The sequence below is a fragment of the Oncorhynchus gorbuscha genome, linkage group LG03 (genome assembly GCF_021184085.1).
Source record: "Oncorhynchus gorbuscha isolate QuinsamMale2020 ecotype Even-year linkage group LG03, OgorEven_v1.0, whole genome shotgun sequence".
Taxonomy (NCBI): Eukaryota; Metazoa; Chordata; class Actinopteri; order Salmoniformes; family Salmonidae; genus Oncorhynchus; species Oncorhynchus gorbuscha.
In genome coordinates this window covers 79,564,889-79,584,782 of record NC_060175.1, presented here as the reverse complement: position 1 = coordinate 79,584,782, position 19,894 = coordinate 79,564,889, and the positions used below count along the sequence as shown (strand labels likewise).

The 19,894-nt window shown below is 43.8% G+C and overlaps 1 protein-coding gene across 1 annotated transcript in view; it reads left to right on the top strand.

Annotated features, from left to right (window-relative positions):
- Nucleotides 1-19,894, top strand: part of kif1b (kinesin family member 1B) — a 117,664-nt gene that overhangs the window by 32,211 nt on the left and 65,559 nt on the right. Inside the window, 11 exon segments of the mRNA XM_046343859.1 lie at nt 7,640-7,671; nt 7,674-7,715; nt 8,091-8,270; nt 11,071-11,136; nt 11,684-11,862; nt 13,457-13,568; nt 13,998-14,075; nt 14,344-14,409; nt 17,922-17,997; nt 18,544-18,622; nt 19,012-19,154. Of these exon segments, the coding sequence (XP_046199815.1) occupies nt 7,640-7,671; nt 7,674-7,715; nt 8,091-8,270; nt 11,071-11,136; nt 11,684-11,862; nt 13,457-13,568; nt 13,998-14,075; nt 14,344-14,409; nt 17,922-17,997; nt 18,544-18,622; nt 19,012-19,154 (1,053 nt within the window).

Sequence of the window (19,894 nt, the reverse complement as noted above, 5' to 3'; positions counted from 1 at the left end):
ATAATAATAAATATATGCCACTTAGCAGACGCTTTTATCCAAAGCGACTTACAGTCATGTGTGTATACATTCTACGTATGGGTGGTCCCGGGAATCGAACCCACTACCCTGGCGTTACAAGCGCCATGCTCTACCAACTGAGCTACAGAAGGACCACTTAACCCTGTTGCCCAAAGCTAATGTTATAAGCAGCCAGCTAGCTTCATCTGGCTAGTGAGACTCAACTGGACTGTGTTATCTGTTATGAAGCTAGCCACTATAAGGATTTGATACAATAGTGGAATTTGCGGTTTGCTTTAAAAATAAGTGTTATTGACAGTGATGCAAATGAGTACAAATAGGAGAATTATGCAAAACGTTTATTTTGAAGCCTAACCGCAAGTCCACTATTGTGGCTAGCTTCACATAGATGTGTCCGACCACCATTAATCAAATAAGAACTGTCTTATAAATTAGGGTTATTTTAGAAGACACCTAGCTATATAGTTATAGCTACTGAAACAGATTATGTCGTTATTTGACACATCAAATATTGTTATTTGCCGTGTGTCTTTTGTGACCCGCAAAGACCCAAACGGCATTCCATAGAAATCCTGGTTGAGAATGAAATGACTGAACAAATGAACAACGAAACAGCACAGCAAGTAAGTGAAAGAAATTGGTTTTGATTATGTTTTACTGGTGATGGGGGACATATGTAAATTCCAACAAAATAACTTTTTGGTCAGTGTGGTGTGTACCTATATTTAACTAGGCAAGTCAGTTAAGAACAAATTCTTATTTACAATGACGACCCAGACGATGGGCCAATTGTGTGCCGCCCTATGGGACTCCCAATCACTGCCGGATGTAATACAGCCTGGATTCGAACCAGGGACTGTAGTGACACCTCTTGCACCGAGATGCAGTGCATTAGACCGCTGTGTCCGTGTGTGTGTGTGTGTGTTAACTATTTAACTGTACTTGAATGCTTAAAAGGCCTTAAGCAAAAAACATTTATCATTATAATTTTTGGGGGGCAAGGAAAATATCGTTATCTGCCAAAAATGTAATATCGGTGCATCACTAACTGAAATGCTTACTTATGGGTCCTTTACCACCAATGCGGAGTTAAAGATCAAGTAAAAATAGGAACAGTGACATGAGGAATAAATGCACAGTAAATAACAATAACTACTAAAAATAACATGGTTATCTACAGGGAGTACCAGTACCGAGTCGATGTGCAGGGATACGAGGTAATTTAGGTAGCTATGTACATGTAGGTAGGGGTGAAGTGCCTAGGCAACAGGATAGATAATAGACTGAGCTGTAGCAGCAGTGTATGTGGTGAGTGTGGAAGATGCTTCATGAATATGGTCCCCAATATTAAGTAGCTTAATGTTGTACTTACAAATCCTAACACTTTCACGGTGCCTTTTTATGTGTTTAGCCAACTATAATGGATTGGAATGCTGAATGTACCTCTGTGGAAAAATAATGACATTTTATTGTCCATAAACCTGGATTTGCTCTCAAGGTGACTTTTTCGCAGAAGGCAAATTGGAATGTTGAGAGGGAGAGAATGAGAGAGAAAAAAACATGGAAAGCAATGTGCAGCATCCTCCTGTGCCGTGTCAGCAGGGTTGTCATGGCAACCAGAATCTAGTCCTGTACCTGTTGCCATGGTTGAGTGGGGCAGATACGGTGATGACGTCGTTCATTAGACAGAAGGACATGTCTCCCATTTTAAATACAGGATTTGATTCAGTGCAGTATTTTGCAACAAAAAAAGAAACCTGTGGGAGCCTATATTTCCCATTCTCTTGATCGGATGTGCGTATTGATGAATATACCGGATATTACTTATCTTCTAAAAGCCAAAGATTTCCTATAACACACACACAACTTGCACACACTGCACGGCGTGATTGATAATCCAACAATGAGACCTGAAGGGCAGGGTAGGTGAGTCATAGTGCATTACATGGAGCATTCTCCCTGTCACACACAGTATGCCCCCTGTCTCATTAACTATGGCTCAGGAGCTGCAGGACATCCAGGTCAAACATTCTCTCCTTTGGACATGTGATGATGTCCACTTTGTGTTGTTGATGAGAGTAGTGAGGTGTTCAACGCCTGTGGCGTTCTGCATTCGCATCGAATGTTATGCAACTTTTCAGGGAAGTTAGGAACAAATATACACAGGCAGTTAGGAAAGCTAAGGCTAGCTTTTTCAAACAGAAATGTTCATCCTGTAGTACAAACTCAAAAAGTTCTGGGAAACCATGGAGAGTAAGAGCACCTCCTCCCAGCTGCCCACTTCTCTGAGGCTAGGAAACACTGTCACCACTGATAAATCCACTATAATTGAGAATTTCAATAAGCATTTCTCTACGGCTGGCCATGCTTTCCACCTGGCTACCACTACCCGGGTCAACTGCCCGGCACCCTCCACTGCAACCCGCCAAAGCCCCCACCATTTCTCCTTCACCCAAATCCAGACAGCTGATGTTCTGAAAGAGCTGCAAAATCTGGACTCCTGCAAATCAGCCGGGCTAGACAATCTGGAACCTCTCTAAAATGAAATGCCGAAATTGTTGCAACCCCTATTACGAGCCTGTTCAACCTCTCTTTCGTGTCGTCTGAGATTCCCAAAGAAGGGGAAGCTGCCGCAGTCATGCCCCTCTTACAAAGGGGGTGACATTCAAAAACTGCTACAGACCTATATCTATCCTACCCTGTCTTTCTAAGGTCTTCGAAAGCCAAGTTAACAAACAGATTACCGACCAATTTTAATCCCACCGTAAATTCTCCGCTATGCAATCTAATTTCAGAGCTGGTCATGGGTGCACCTCAGCCGCGCTCAATGTCCTAAACGACATCATAACCATCATCGATGAGAGACGTTACTGTGCAGCCGTATTCATCGACCTGGTCAAAGCTTTCGACTCTGTCAATCACCACATTCTTATTGGCAGACTTCACAGCCTTGGTTTCTCAAACGATTGCCTCGCCTGGTTTACCAACTACTTCTCAGAGTTCAGTGTGTCAAATCTGAGGGCCTGTTGTCTGGACCTCTGGCAGTCTCTATGGGGGTGCCACAGGGTTAAATTCTCGGCCCGACTCTTTTCTCTGTATATATCAACGATGTCGCTCTTGCTGCGGGTGATTCCTTGATCCACCTCTACGCAGACGACACCATTCTGTATCCATCTGGCCCTTTTTTGGACACTGTTAACTAATCTTCAGACGAGCTTCAATGCCATACAACTCTCCTTCCGTGGCCTCCAACTGCTCTTAAATGCAAGTAAAACTAAATGCATGCTATTCAATCGATCGCTGCTGGCTCGTCCAGCATTACTACTCTGGATGGCTCTGACTTAGAATATGTGGACAACTACAAATACCTAGGTGTCTGGCTAGACTGTAAACTCTCCTTCCAGACTCATATTAAGCATCTCCAATCCAAAATTAAATCTAGAATCGGCTTCCTAAACCGCAACAAAGCATCCTTCACTCATGCTGCCAAACATACCCTTGTAAAACTGACCATCCTACTGAACCTCAACTTCGACGACTTCATCTATAAAATACCCCCAACACTCTACTCAGCAAACTGGATGCAGTCTATCACAGTGCCATCCGTTTTGTCACCAAAGCCCCATACACTACCCACCACTGCAAACTGTGTGCTCTCGTTGGTTGGCCCATGCTTCATACTCATCGCCAAACCCACTGGCTTCAGGTCATCTACAAGTCTCTGCTAGGTAAAGCCCCACCTTATCTCAGCTCACTGGTCACCATAGCAGCATCCACTCGAAGTATGCGCTCCAGCAGGTATATCTCACTGGTCACCCACAAAGCCAATTCCTCCTTTGGTCACCTTTCCTTCCAGTTCTCTGCTGCCAATGACTGGAACGATCTGCAACAATCACTGAAGCTGGAGACTCATCTCCCTCACTAGCTTTAAGCACCAGCTGTCAGAGCAGCTCACAGTTCACTGCACCTGTACATAGCCCATCTGTAAACAGCCCATCTATCTACCTCATCCCCATACTGTATTTATTTATTTCTTGCTCCTTTGCACCCCAGTATCTCTACTTGCACATTCATCTTCTGCACATCTACAATTCCAGTGTTTAAATGCTGTATTGTAATTACTTCGCCACCATGGCCTATTTATTGCCTTAACTCCCTTACCTCATTTGGACTCACTGTATATAGCCTTTTTTAAATTTGTTCTACTGTATTATTGACTGTGTTTTGTTAATTCCATGTTTAACTCTGTATGTGTTGAATTGTTATGCTTTATCTTGGCCAGGTCGCAGTTGCAAATGTGAACTTGTTCTCAACTAATCTACCTGGCTAAGTAAAGGTGAAATAAAATTAAAATCAACGTTAATTGAGAAGTCTGGATCATTATTTAATGTTTTTCTCAATATAGAGTCCATGTGTCCTGCTGTCAGCTTCACATGGATGGTGTCACCTTAGCCCCACCCCCAAAGAAAAGCACATACAGTGAAGAATTATGATTTAAAGTTACATGTGTGTAGTTGCTCACCAGAACTGGGGAAGACTTATAGGCTACCTCTGCTGTCTATATTGATGAGTACTTTCTGACCGTTGAAACAGTCAACAGGTTGCACTATTGTAAAGTGGTTGTTCCACTCGATGTCATAAGGTGAATGCACCAATTTGTAAGTCGCTCTGGATAAGAGCGTCTGCTAAATGACTTAAATGTAAATCTTAAATGTAGGTTCCCATCTCACTCTGCTTGTGAAGTTGTTCTTCCAACAGAATTGTCTCCCTCTTTCTTTTTTGAAATTCTGGCCCTATTGGAGTGAAGCATGGCTAAGGCCAGATGGATACGAGGGAACTATGTTCTACTGCGAGAGAGAGGCAAGGATGGGGAGAGGGAGGGATGGAGTGGGCAGAGGCGTTGTGGCAGGGTGCGTCGTGAGCATGAATCGCCTCCAAGAGGAAATAAAAGAACATGCGTTCCCTCCTCTAATGCAGGCTGTAGTGAGTGAGCCATCTTCCTCACTGACACAGAAGGTCAGCCAGGCCTGTCTTAGCCACAGATTCTGTGGGCTGCTTTCCAGGACACAGATTAAGCCTAGTCCAGGACTAAGAAGCATGCTCACTTGTTAAGTGGAGAATCCCATTGAAAGTCCTTTTTAGTCCAAGATGAGGTATATAATCTGTGTCTGGGATACTGGTCTAGTGTGTCCCAGTCCCAATGATGATAGCTCCCCACAATAATACCAAACTTTCCTCATCTCTTCTCCTTGACTGCCAACTGGAATAGAATTTCATGACATGCACCCAGACGGGTGTAATAAAACTAAAAGGGACGAAGCCCTCAATCTTTTGACTTGTTGGAGTGGCGCCCTGTGCCCCAGTAAGGCTACATGCTGTACGCTAGACCAGGAACAGATGTGAGAGTGAGCATTGGCTAGCCTTGGCTAGCGCTTGTCACTGTCCTCATGCCCGAACCTGGAGCTAGGAGCCTCTCCTGGCCCAGACTCATCTGTGTCCAAATGGCACCATATTCCCTATGAGCCCTGGTCAAAAGTAGTGCACTATAAAGGGAATAGGGTACCATTTGTGATCCAGCCATCATCAGCCTGTTTTTACTGCTGAGTGGGCGGCATGGCATTGGAACAGAGCGGCTGCAGTCCCCCTCATTAATAGCCCATGTGGGTTGTTCCAGGAAAGGGGTAATAAGGGGTATCTGTAACGTAAATCCTGTACATTTCAATTTCCTCCCTCTGGGCTCCGGTTTCCCATTGGATTCGGGTCAAAGGTGAGATCGGGCTTAATTTAGCCCCCTCTCCTCGGGGCCCAAAAAGAAAGGGGACCTGGGACCTAGATGATTAGCGAGGATATAATTAAACTCTTACCTGCATGATTTTGGTACGGCCCTTAAGAGTCTAATATAGGCTACGGAGGCCTAAATCAAGCAAGGTATGCTCGTTGACTATGCAAAGTTGGAGTTCGCCTCTCTCTCTTCTGAGGAGACACACTGACATTCTGTCGCCATGTGACATGATATGCAATCTCCTCCCTCCTCCATATCACTGCATTATTGATCAGTGCACCACCATCTTCTCCACACACACACACACACACACACACACACACACACACACACACACACACACACACACACACACACACACACACACACACACACACACACACACACACACGTGCGCACACACACTGAACACACACACACATACTGCAGGGGATTTCTTAGTGTGCAGAGGCCTCTTAAGTACCCTTGTCTGAAGTAGCTATACCCAGCTTTAATTGGCCCATCGACTATGAATGCCATAGTGCTAACACTGGACCTCATTACTGTAACGACTGGGTTCTGGTCAAAGGTAGTGCACTATATAGGGAGTAGGCTGCTATTTGGATCACAAACTGTCTTTGGAATGATGTGATCCTTCAATATAGCTAGCTGGGTTTTTCCCCCAGTCATCTGGCCTGCTGGCGTCGGTTGCTGTTGCCACTCTATTTGGTTCGTTGCTAGGCCCCGAGCGCACTCGTCACATTAGTCAGTATCCATTTTTCCGTTTGCCCTGCCCTCCAATCCCCTGCCCTCCCCTCCCTGACCCACCACTTGGACAACAGAGGTATGTGTTGTCTGGCTAGCCTCAGCTAAATCCCCTGGATTGGCCCGAAGTCCGGCCAATTTGCGCACAATCTGTCAAGGGACTTCAAGCAACAACTGGGTCGCTAATATTTTCAAATATCCCCTATAGTATATTCCTCTGGGACTCCCCACTCTACTCTCCTCCCTCCCCTCCGCAAGGGGCTTAGCTTTCTGTTGGTGTGGAAAGCTTGGATGTCTGTACTGGTGGGACTAGGAGTGCTTCCCAAATGGCATCCTATTCCCTACATAGTGCACTACTTTTCACCAGACCTATGGTGCCTGGTCAAAGGCAGTGGACTATGTTGGGAATTGCATACCATTTGGGAGGCAGCCTAGCAGGCGTGCTTGACATGCCAGCTAGGCTGGGCAGAGGAGAAATGTTGTCATCATTGTCATCCCATATACATTGACACGTCAGGTGACGGATTAGCGAATCACATTGCTAGCTTTGCTGTGATGTGTAGAGACAGAGCATGTTACTGTATTGCCATTCCCACTGTATGCAAACATGTTTTAGTATTATTATCTGCGCTGATTCATTAACAGGAAATTTACAGATGCATGATATCTCAACCACAAAGAAATAGGCAAATATAGTTGCACATGTCTTGCAGTAGATATCTACCATGATTTGATTTGCCGATATCTCATTTGGATTATTTGAAGGTGCTATTTTGTAAAGAGGTAAAGACTTATTACAGAAATGCTAGTATTTTGTGTCTATTACATACTTTATAAAAAAAATATAACTGTCCTGCTTGTATGTCTCTGAGTGTAGACAGTATTTATTCCAAGGCAACAAAAATGCATTATTTTTACAAATACAGTAAACTCCAAATAGTTTAAATAGCCCAAACCCTCTATCGTGCATGCAATACTTTTGCACTTTAAGTTAAAATACAATAAATTGGATGTGGTCAAACTTATCACACTCTTACACAGTAAAAGTTATCGGCCTTGTGATTTAATGTTTTTTTTTCTCCTCCCCAACAGTTATATCCAACCCCAAGAACCCAAAGGACCCAGCAAGTCCTTCAGCTTTGACCACTCCTACTGGTCCCACACTACGGTGAGTTTGCTTTCCTCTTGCCTTTGTGCTGCTCTTATCCTCCAAAATGGCTGCCTCCAAAATGGCTGCCAAATTGACACATTGCCTAAGCCAAATGGCATACTGTTGAATTGAGACACACCATGAACTGTACTGTAGTTCAACATAAACATGCATTTAAGTGTGGTCCTCAGTTGGTAGAGCATGGCACTTGCAACACCAAGGGTTGTGGGTTCTATTCCTGCTGGGGCAACCCAATGAAAATAAAGTGTGTGTGTATGTATGTATGTATGTATGTATGTATGTATGTATGTATGTATCCATGACCATAAATCCCTTTTTAGATGAAAGTGTCTGCTAAAGTACATATATTAGGTTTCTCTTTCTCTCTTACAGCCAGAGGACCCCACCTTTGCCTCACAGAGCCTTGTGTACAATGACCTTGGCAAGGAGATGCTGCAGCATGCCTTTGATGGCTACAACGTCTGCATCTTTGCCTACGGCCAGACCGGAGCTGGCAAGTCCTACACAATGATGGGCAGGCAGGAGGAAGGACAGGAGGGTATCATTCCCCTGGTATGCTCCTCTGTCCTCAAATATCCATCCTCCTTAGCTCACTTGAATAAATGTTCAATGTTCCAATAACATTTTCACTTGAGCGCAGTTGCCTCCTTGATCACAGACTACCATTGTGGGTGCCATAGAACAGATTCAAGAAATGTCTAAAACAAATTACATTTATTCTGTTACATTTGTTTTCTTCAGGCTGGATCAGTGGTTCCCAAACTTTTTATAGTCCCGTACCCCTTCAAACATTCAACCTCCAGCTGTGTACTCCCTCTAGCACTAGGGTTAGCGCACTCTCAAATGTTGTTTTTTGCCATCATTGTAAGCCTGCCACACACACACACTATACAATACATTTATTAAACATAAGAATGAGTGAGTTTTTGTCACAATCAGCCTCGTTGGGAAGTGACAAAGAGTTCTTATAGGACCAGGGTACAAATAATAATATAATAATAATCAATAATCTTTCTCTTTATTTAGCTATCTTACATACATAAAATCGTATTTGTTCATCAAAAATGGTGATTAACTCACCACAGGTTAATGAGAAGGGTGTGCTTGAAGGATGCACATAACTCTGCAATGTTGGGTTGTATTGGAGAGAGTCTCTCAGTCTTAAATCATTTTCCATATTAGTTTTCATGCTAGTGAGGGCCGAGGATCCACTCTCACATAGGTACGTGGATGCAAAGGGCATCAGTGTCTTAACAGCGTGTTTTGCCAAGGCAGGATACTCTGAGCGCATCCCAATCCCAAAAATCTGGCAGTGGCTTCTGATTTAAATTTCATTTTCACAGAACCACTTGTTGCAATTTTGATGAGGCTCTTTCGTTCAGATATCGGTAAGTGGACTGCAGGCAGGCATGAAAGGGATAACAAATACAGTTGTTTGTGTCGTCTGTTTCTGGAAAGTACCTGTGTAATTTCGCACCCATCCCACTCAGGTGCTTCGCTATATCACATTTGACATTGTTCGTAAGCTTGAGTTAATTTGCACACAAAAAATAATACAATGATGGAAAGACCTGTGTGTTGTCCTTGTTAATGCAGACAGAAAAGAGCTCCAGCTTCTTAATCATAGCCTTAATTTTGTTCCGCACATTGAATATAGTTGCGGAGAGTCCCTGTAATCATAGATTCAGATCATTCAGGTGAGAAACAACATCACCCAGATCGCCAGTCGTGTGAGACACTCGTCATCATGCAAGCGGTCAGACAAGTGAAAATTATGGTCAGTAAAGAGAACTTAAGGCTCGTCTCTCAATTGAGGAAAAAAAAAACGTGTCAATACTTTACCCCTTGATAACCAGCGCACCTCTGTATGTTGTAAAAGCATTACATGGTCGCTGCCCATATCATTGCATAATGCAGAAAATACATGAGAGTTCATGGGCCTTGCTTTAACAAAGTTAACCACCTTCACTGTGGTGTCCAAAACGTCTTTCAAGCTGTCAGGCATTCCCTTGGCAGCAAGAGTCTCTCGGTGGATACTGCAGTGTACCCAAGTGGCGTCGGGAGCAACTGCTTGCACGCGCGTTACCACTCCACTATGTCTCCCTGTCATAGCATTTGCTCCATCAGTACAGATACCATTAAATTGACTTTGGGTGTCAAGATGTGATGTCACAAAGCTGTCCAGACACTTTAAAAATATCCTCTCCTGTTGTCCTGGTTTCCAGTGGTTTGCAGAAGAGGATGTCTTCCTTAATTGACCCCCCATAAACTTAACAGACATTTACCAGTTGCTGTGCCAGGCCCACCACGTCTGTTGACTCATCCAGCTGTAACGCATATAATTCACTGGCTTGTATGCGAAGCAGTAATTGTTTCAAAACATCTCCTGCCATGTCACTGATGCATCGTGAAACAGTGTTGTTTGATGGAGGCGTAGTGTGTGTAATTTTTTGGGTCCTTTTCCCCTAGCATTGTCCCAGCCACATCTGCGGCAGTAGGAAGAATTTAGTCCTCCACAATAGTATGGGGCTTGGCTGTCCTAGCCACTCAGTAGCTCACCATATAAGATGCTTCTAGACCCTTATTAATGATATCTGTTGCTTTTATACATGTCTTACTACTTGAAAGTCGTCTTTATTCTCGCTCAAACTCTGGCCTATTTTTCTAATTGTCATGTTTAGTTTCTAAACGTCTGCGCAAGAGAGTAACAGTTAATGTGATTGGATGTTAATTATTTGACTAGGCTACCTGTATTTGATATTGTTGTTATTTCGCTGAACACTAGATTTAATTGTGTTTCTGGCAGTGAAGCGAGGCTGCTCAGGCGATGGGAAAAAAACCTCACCCAAATGTATAGCCCCGCTGGAAAATATACATGTACTGTTTGAAAATGTGAAAGAATTATATATTGTATTTGGCATACCCCAGACAACATTGCTTACCCCAGTTTGGGAATACCTGGCCTAGATCATGTCCTTAGTTACATTCATATTCTTAGTTATACGAGAACGAGCAATTGTATTGTCCCATTTTATTTCAACCATATTTGAAAGTTTCATGTGACCATTCACATTGATTGGATACCTGAGTATTCAATTCCGCCCATCCCAAAGAGATTGGAAGGGCTTTGGCTCACAAACAAGCAACCGGTTCTCTCATTGCCAACCTCTTGTATGCATTCCACCTCTCTGCCGGCAGCACTTACTGCATTAAGACATTTCTCCCCTGGTTTTGGCATCTAACCGTCAAGCTATTTGTGTTATCTTATCTATCTATCGATCTGCATCTCTTCTGTCTTCCTCTTTTAAATGCTCCTAAATGGCAATAACACATTTCTTCCTCTGCCTCTTAGCTCTGTGAAGAACTCTTTGAGAAAATCAATGACAACAACAAAGACGAGATCTCATTCTCGGTGGAGGTGAGTCCCAGACAGCATTAGGGAACACTCTTTCTTTTCCTTCTCCCCTTACCTCAGCCCCTCCTCACTCCTCTTTCTGATGTAGGCCTACCCTCCCAAATTGTAGCCCTGCAGTGACTACCGTGCTCTAATATCCAGAGCAACCTCAAATATAGTGGTTTCCCTAGCAATGCTTTACTAGCAACGCATATTAGCTCGCCGTGTACTCGATGCTTAAGCAAATTCAAGTCTTTGAAATGGAACACCAAGTGATCCATATTGAGCGAATACTGTGACTTCGGCATTACAAAAAGTAGCATTCCAACACTATAAATGGCATTACTACTGATTGAAAACCCTCTTCTTGACTGTCATATATGATTATGGTAAAGTTGCCCCTAGATGTTGATCTGGGGTGAGTTTAGGATTGGGGGAGTTGATCCTGGATCTGTATGTAGTGGAAACTTCATCCCGTAGCGTTGCTGTATGTTTCTGATATCAAGGCTTCACTGTAGCTTTAGTCGGCCATGGCCAATAGATACTCAATCTGTAATTCAATCACTTCTAGGTCAGCTACATGGAGATCTACTGCGAGCGGGTGCGGGACTTGCTCAACCCGAAGAACAAAGGGAACCTGCGTGTGCGAGAGCACCCCCTGCTGGGGCCCTACGTGGAGGACTTGTCCAAGCTGGCAGTCACCTCCTACAACGACATCAACGACCTCATGGACGCCGGCAACAAGGCCAGGTCAGCGTCAGGACGAGACCTACCCAGGGGCTTTATCTCAAATGGCACCCTATTCCCTATGTAGTGCACTACTTTTGACCAGAGACCTGTGGGCTCTGGTCAAAAGTAGGCCCTAAATAGGGAATAGGGTGTAATTAGGGATGCACAGAGGAGTGCGTGGGGAGGGAGGTTGTTGGACATAAATGCACACAAATGATCATATAATTTAAGAATCAAATAACAAACCGTTCTTAAAAATGGATTTGCTTAAAGTCATGCTTTTCAGTGAGTTTATTATCCTGTTTTAAGCTGAGTAGTAGTGGAGCCCATGTGGTTGACTGGATTGTTGTTAAAGCAGTAGCTTGGTCACGGTTCCCAAACTCTCAGGCAGGTATCTCTTCTTTGTGGGTGTGTGTGTGTGTGTGTGTGTGTGTGTGTGTGTGTGTGTGTGTGTGTGTGTGTGTGTACACATGCCTACCTTCTTAGCTGTGCATGCATTTGTGTCACGGGAGTGTGCATTCTAACCTTGCTTTAATTTTCTGCTTTTGTCTGGAACGTGGGTTGTAAAAGCCCATATCTCCTTAGTGTATATCCCACATGTTTGTTAGGGTTGGGTGGTATCTTATCATCATACCATTCTTCTCTCATCCTGTGATTTACAGTATTACCGGCTTAGTACCCAAGGGGGCACCAAAAATGGCAAAATAGCCCATTGGGTGTCTATCACCAGAATGCTAGCAATATGAGCACAGGTAATTGTGAATTCAATGTAGGCTGCTAGCTAGATATGCTAACAAGCGCAAAAGAAAAACAAATTGCGAAGACAGGCAATCCAGATCATAAAGTTAAACGCGTTTGTGTGTGGGTGCTATCGAATAACTTTTAAAGTTTGGACATTTACAAGGGAATGTGAACGAGAGACATGAAAATGAACAGTTTTTTGACCCATTGTTGTCTGAAGAAAGAACAGTACTGGCTATGGAGCAGCATGTGTACAAGCTGTGTCTGTGTGGAGTCTGGAGTCGTTAGTGCAACGGGCCTGCTCTGCTTGGAGAAGGGTGGGAGAGGAGAATGAAGAGGAAAAAAACACAAGGAAATCAAGATCGCAGTGGCAGCTGTACAGATTTCTCAAACATGGCAGAAAGCTAACACAATATGATGCCCCATCACCTTATTAATTCAGCCACTTAGATAACTAGCACGTATATCTTGCTGCGTTTTGTAAACGCGAATCTAAAATGCTTCTTATTGTAATTTCTGCTCGGCATTAGACTAATTTTATGCTTCAGTTGCACTTCTCCACTCAGATTGGAATTCACGAACGGGCATTCTATTAGCAGACAGCACTCTGACTGATGTGTAGCTACTTTTCTCGGGTACTTTTCGGTTTAGCCTACTATTCACGGGTAAAGTGCAAGAAATGCAGAAGTACTGAATGTATTGTACAAAAGTCTTTCCTTGAAGAACAATACTCTGAACACTCAATACCGGGCACAACACATGCCCATATACGTCTTACATCAACATTCAAACCATTTCAATAGACTTTAGATAGCAGTACGATGGGTTTCGCATGTTTCCATTTGATTCAACTAATGTGTCAACTCTGTTACAGGACGGTGGCAGCCACCAACATGAACGAGACCAGCAGCAGATCCCACGCTGTCTTCACCATCGTCTTCACACAGAGGAAGTACGACAGTGAGACAGACCTCTCCACAGAAAAGGTGAGAGGAATGGGATCCCAAATTGACCTCCCACATTTCCTGTGATTATGATGGAGATACAAAGGAGCCACTGTCAGTATACACACAATGTCTATTGTAGTGTGATACTATCAGATTTCTGTGTGGAAGTCGCTCTTCAGTTGACTTGACAACAGTATATGTTTAGGTATTAATTGGTTTAGAATTGCAACTGTTTTGGTTATTAATATTGTATTCGTGTATGCAGTTTGTTATGAACTAGTTGTATTGGGTAAACTCTTTAGCTATACCTGCAATTTCCATGATTAGGATATTATTTTTCCTACTGTTTATTTTGAATGTAATTTAAGAAAATAATTACGTGAGGCAATGGATATATTGTTTCTCATGGTGTGTGTGTGTGTGTGTGTGTTAGTCCTAAACTAATTGTTCCCATCTAACCCATTCAAGGTCAGCAAAATCAGTCTGGTGGACTTGGCAGGAAGTGAGCGAGCTGACTCTACTGGAGCCAAAGGCACCAGGCTAAAGGTAGGAAGGACCCTTTTGGCTCAGTTGGTAGAGAATGGCACTTGCAACGTCAGAATTGTGAATTCAATCCCCGCTAGGGCCACTCATATATAAAAAAAAAATCATGCGTGCATGACTAAGTCGCATTGGATGAAAGCATCTGCTACATTTTATTATTATTATTATGGATGTAGGCCACTCTTAAGCAACATACCACAAATACTCCAAGTAGCTATGTATTTAAGGGTCTAATTAAATTGATATTTTCTATGTGGCTTGTCTTTATTAGGAGGGAGCCAACATCAACAAATCTCTGACCACATTAGGGAAGGTCATCTCTGCCCTGGCTGAGGTGGTGAGTACTGTCTGTCTCTCTCTCCTCCATCTCCCCCTCCCTCGTTCTCCCTCTGTCATCCTCTTACTCATGAGGAAGGCATGTTGTAACTTGGTCTGCTCTTCTGTTCTTTCCCTCTTCCCCTGGTGTTACTTGCATACCCAGGATTACACTACCAGCAAGGTAACCCTTTGTGTGTTCAGTCATTTCAAACCACTGATCCCTCCAAAAAGAGACGGGTTATGGCAATATTTTGTCTCAGTGCTAAGGTGTCATTTTGTCACCTGACCCTTTTTCTCCATTGACTCATCACCTTTATTTTATCTGCAATGGACCCGGACTATCTGCATGGACCTCATCTTGCACTGACTCTATGCCCACTCATAAGACTGTATACACACTCACACACACACTACACTGACACTCACACAACACCCACACACTTTCACATACACACGCCAGACACACGCATACCGACACAACACACACACACACACTTTCACATACACACGCCAGACACACTCATACCGACACAACACACACACACTTTCACATACACACGCCGGACACACGCATACCGACACAACACACACACACTTTCACATACACACGCCGGACACACGCATACCGACACAACACACACACACACACACACTTTCACATACACACGCCAGACACACGCATACCGACACAACACACACACACACACACACTTTCACATACACACGCCAGACACACGCCTACCGACACAACACACACACACACACTTTCAGATACACACGCCGGACACACACATACCGACACAACACACACACATACACTTTCACATACACACGCATACAGACACAACACACACACACACTTTCACATACACACGCCAGACACACGCATACCGACACAACACACACACACTTTCACATACACACGCCGGACACACGCATACCGACACAACACACACACACACACACACACTTTCACATACACACGCCGGACACACGCATACCGACACAACACACACACACACTTTCACATACACACGCCGGACACACGCATACCGACACAACACACACACACACACACACTTTCACATACACACGCCGGACACACGCATACCGACACAACACACACACACACACACTTTCACATACACACGCCGGACACACGCATACCGACACAACACACACACTTTCACATACACACGCCGGACACACGCATACCGACACAACACACACACACACACTTTCACATACACACGCCGGACACACGCCTACCGACACAACACACACACACACTTTCACATACACACGCCAGACACACGCATACAGACACAACACACACACACTTTCACATACACACGCCAGACACACGCATACACACGCCAGACACACGCCTACCGACACAACACACACACACACACTTTCAGATACACACGCCGGACACACGCATACCGACACAACACACACACACTTTCACATACACACGCCAGACACACGCATACAGACACAACACACACACACTTTCACATACACACGCCAGACACACGCATACCGACACAACACACACACACACACACTTTCACATACACACGCCAGACACACGCATACAGACACAACACACACACACACACTTTCACATACACACGCCGGACACACGCATACCGACACAACACACACACACACACTTTCACATACACACGCCGGACACACGCATACCGACACAACACACACACACACACACTTTCACATACACACGCCGGACACACGCATACCGACACAACACACACACACACACTTTCACATACACACGCCACGGACACACGCATACACACGCACACACACACACACACACACACACTTTCACATACACACGCCGGACACACGCATACCGACACAACACACACACACACACACTTTCACATACACACGCCGGACACACGCATAACGACACAACACACACACACACACACACGCCGGACACACGCATACCGACACAACACACACACACACACTTTCACATACACACGCCGGACACACGCATACCGACACAACACACACACACACACACTTTCACATACACACGCCGGACACACGCATACCGACACAACACACACACACACACTTTCACATACACACGCCGGACACACGCATATCGACACAACACACACACACACACTTTCACATACACACGCCGGACACGCATACCGACACAACACACACACACTTTCACATACACACGCCGGACACACGCATACCGACACAACACACACACACACACTTTCACATACACACGCATACCGACACAACACACACACACTTTCACATACACACGCCAGACACACGCATACCGACACAACACACACACTTTCACATACACACGCCGGACACACGCATACCGACACAACACACACACACACACTTTCACATACACACGCCGGACACACGCATACCTACACAACACACACATATGCACACGTGTATTTTCACACTCATCATATTCTGCTGCTTCTCTCCGTTATTTTACTCTAATCACACTGAGTGTACAAAACATTAGGAACACCTTCCTAATATTGAGTTGCACCCCCTCCCCCCTTTGCTCTCAGAACCACCTCAATTCTAAACCAATTCATTGGGGAATGGACTCTACATGCTGCTGAAAGAATTCCACAGAGATGCTCTCTGATGTTGACACACATGCTTCCCACAGTTGTCAAGTTGACTTGATGTCTTTTGGGTGATGGAACATTCTTGATACACATAGAAAACTGTTGAGCGTGAAAAACCCAGCAGCGTTGTGTTTCTTGACACTAATCGGTGCACCTGGCACCTACTACCAGACCCTGTTCAAAGGCACCTAAATATTTTGTCTTGCCCGTTCACCCTCTGAAGGGCACACATACACAATCCATTGTTCAATTGTCTCAAGGCTTAAAAATCCTTCTTTATCCTGTTTCCTCCCCTTCATCTACACTGATTAAAGTGACATCAATAAGGGATCATAGCTTTCACCTGGATTCACCTGGTCAGCCTGTCATGGAAAGAGCAGGTGTTCTTAATGTTTTGTACACTCAGTGTTTCCCCTGATGCCTAGTCGCTTTACCCAGCCTTCATGTACATATCTACCTCGTACCCCTGCACAGTGGTCTGGTCTTGGTACTCCCTGTATATAATCTCCGTTCTTGTGTATTTTATTCCTCTTGTGCTACTACATTTAGCTGTATGTCGCTGTGAAGAGCTCGTAAGCAAACATTTCACAGTAAAGTCTAAACCCATTGTATTCAGCGCGTCTGACGGATACTATTTTGCTTTTTGGAGGAACCTACACAATCTTTGCACTGGAACAAAATCATCAGAAATCAGGCTGCTATTCCTTCTTCACCACCACTAATGCACTTAGTGTGAAGATGCTGCCATTTTACCGTAGACTCTCCCTTCAGCCTCTCCTCCATCACTCTTTCCATCTTACATTGGGAAACTAACATCCATCCATCCATTTGTTTGTTCATCACCCTCTAACATTGGTTTTGTTTGACACAGAGCAAGAAGAAGAAGAAGACTGACTTTATCCCGTACAGAGACTCGGTTCTGACATGGCTGCTTAGGGAGAACCTAGGTAAGAATAGATAAATGCCAACTGTTGAACTGCATTATATGAGAAATACCTAACGGTCACTAGATTATATGTATGTAAACCATTAAGTGAATGGCATATGCCTGTCAGTCAAGATGAAAACCTTTGTATACTGTAACATAATGAAAAAATATTACTCTATGCCTTTTTCTTTATTTTTTTAAACTCAAACTGTATTTCAACATGGGTAGACAATTAGAAGTCTCATTGGGCATACTTGTGTGTGTGTGTATATCCACAATGCACATTCATCTGTCATTGTATCAGCTCAGTCTAAGAATAAACTGTATAGAGCTGTATAAACTGTATAGAACTGTATAAACTGTATAGAACTGTATAAACTGTATTGCAATGAGTATCCATATCCACAATAACACCGTAGAGTTAAGCTATCCCAAAGCAGAGTTAAGCTTTTTTGATGCTTTCACGGGAATGACCTTGTATGCACCTTGTCATGTAAATTTATTTTGTACGCAATTTGTGACAAGGGAATTAATTTGTTCCAATCTCTTTCCCTCACTCACTCAGGTGGAAACTCCAGAACAGCCATGGTAGCCGCACTCAGTCCTGCAGATATCAACTATGATGAAACCCTCAGCACACTTCGGTAGGGCTCACCTCTTTGAAACAACACAAAATGCAATATTACTGTAAAATTTAGTTCATATTTAGTTATTTTACTGTATGGTTTCATTGTGTTACTACAATGCAGAGTGAGATTTGGTGGGGCTAAATACATTAGTAGTTATTATAATCATTGTCTTAAGTCAGATTTTTCAGGAGACAATGAGCGTATTTGAGTTGGCTATCTGTAATGCATTGTGGGTAAATGGTGTCTGACTGATCTACATAGTAATGAGTAGTTATTTATGAGGCAAGTGATTTGTAGGTCAGTCAGTTGGCAGTTGCCTTCAACATCAGCTGCAATGACGAACATGCCCCATTCTACGTCAATATGATTTGTAGTAAATGTGTTTTGCTTACTTCCTTTGCTAGCTATGCTGACCGGGCCAAGCAGATCAAGTGCAATGCCGTCATCAACGAGGACCCCAACAACAAGCTTGTGCGCGAGCTGAAGGACGAGGTGACACGGCTGAAGGACCTGCTCCGCGCCCAGGGCCTGGGAGACATCCTGGACAGTGAGTGTGCCACATCACAATGCCACCTTCAGTCACAGTCTACATTTCAGACGAGCAATTCGGTCTTCTTAGGTTGCTCGATCTCTTTTCTCCCGAAGTGTGCACTTGTTCACTTCCCTTCATGGATTTGAAAGGAAATGATATATGGAAAGTCTTTCTAGACCAGTCGAATGCGCTATAATGTGTGGGGAGTAGTGAGCAAATGCACACTTCAGAAGGAAGGAGAGACTGTGATGTAGTCTTGTTCTCAGTGGGCCAACACAAGCAGGCAACATCCCCTCTCTCTCTCTTCTTCACTCTGATCTCCTTTCTCCAATTCATCTTCTTTGTATCTGTTGTGTTACCTGTACACCACTGCCTGTTCTCTACATGCCAAACTAGATGTAGCATGACATTGAAATCGTACCTGTCGTGTCATTATTTTATCTCTAATATGACGAGGCATGATTGTTTTGCAATAAATAAGCACACAATGTATGTTAGATATTGATTTCTTGAAGTTAAGACATTCAAAAACATCAATTTTGGGCTCCCGAGTGGCGTCCGGGTATGGCCGGTGTAGGACGTCATTATAAATAAGAATTTGTTCTAAAATAACTTTTTAAAAATAGACTGTTGATTGGTACACGCTAAATCCCCAATATATGCATCTCAGATGGTAGTTAATGGCAATGGTTTATGTTCATATTACAATAGCTACACATGCATGTATAGAGAGAGGGTAGAGACATAACATGTAA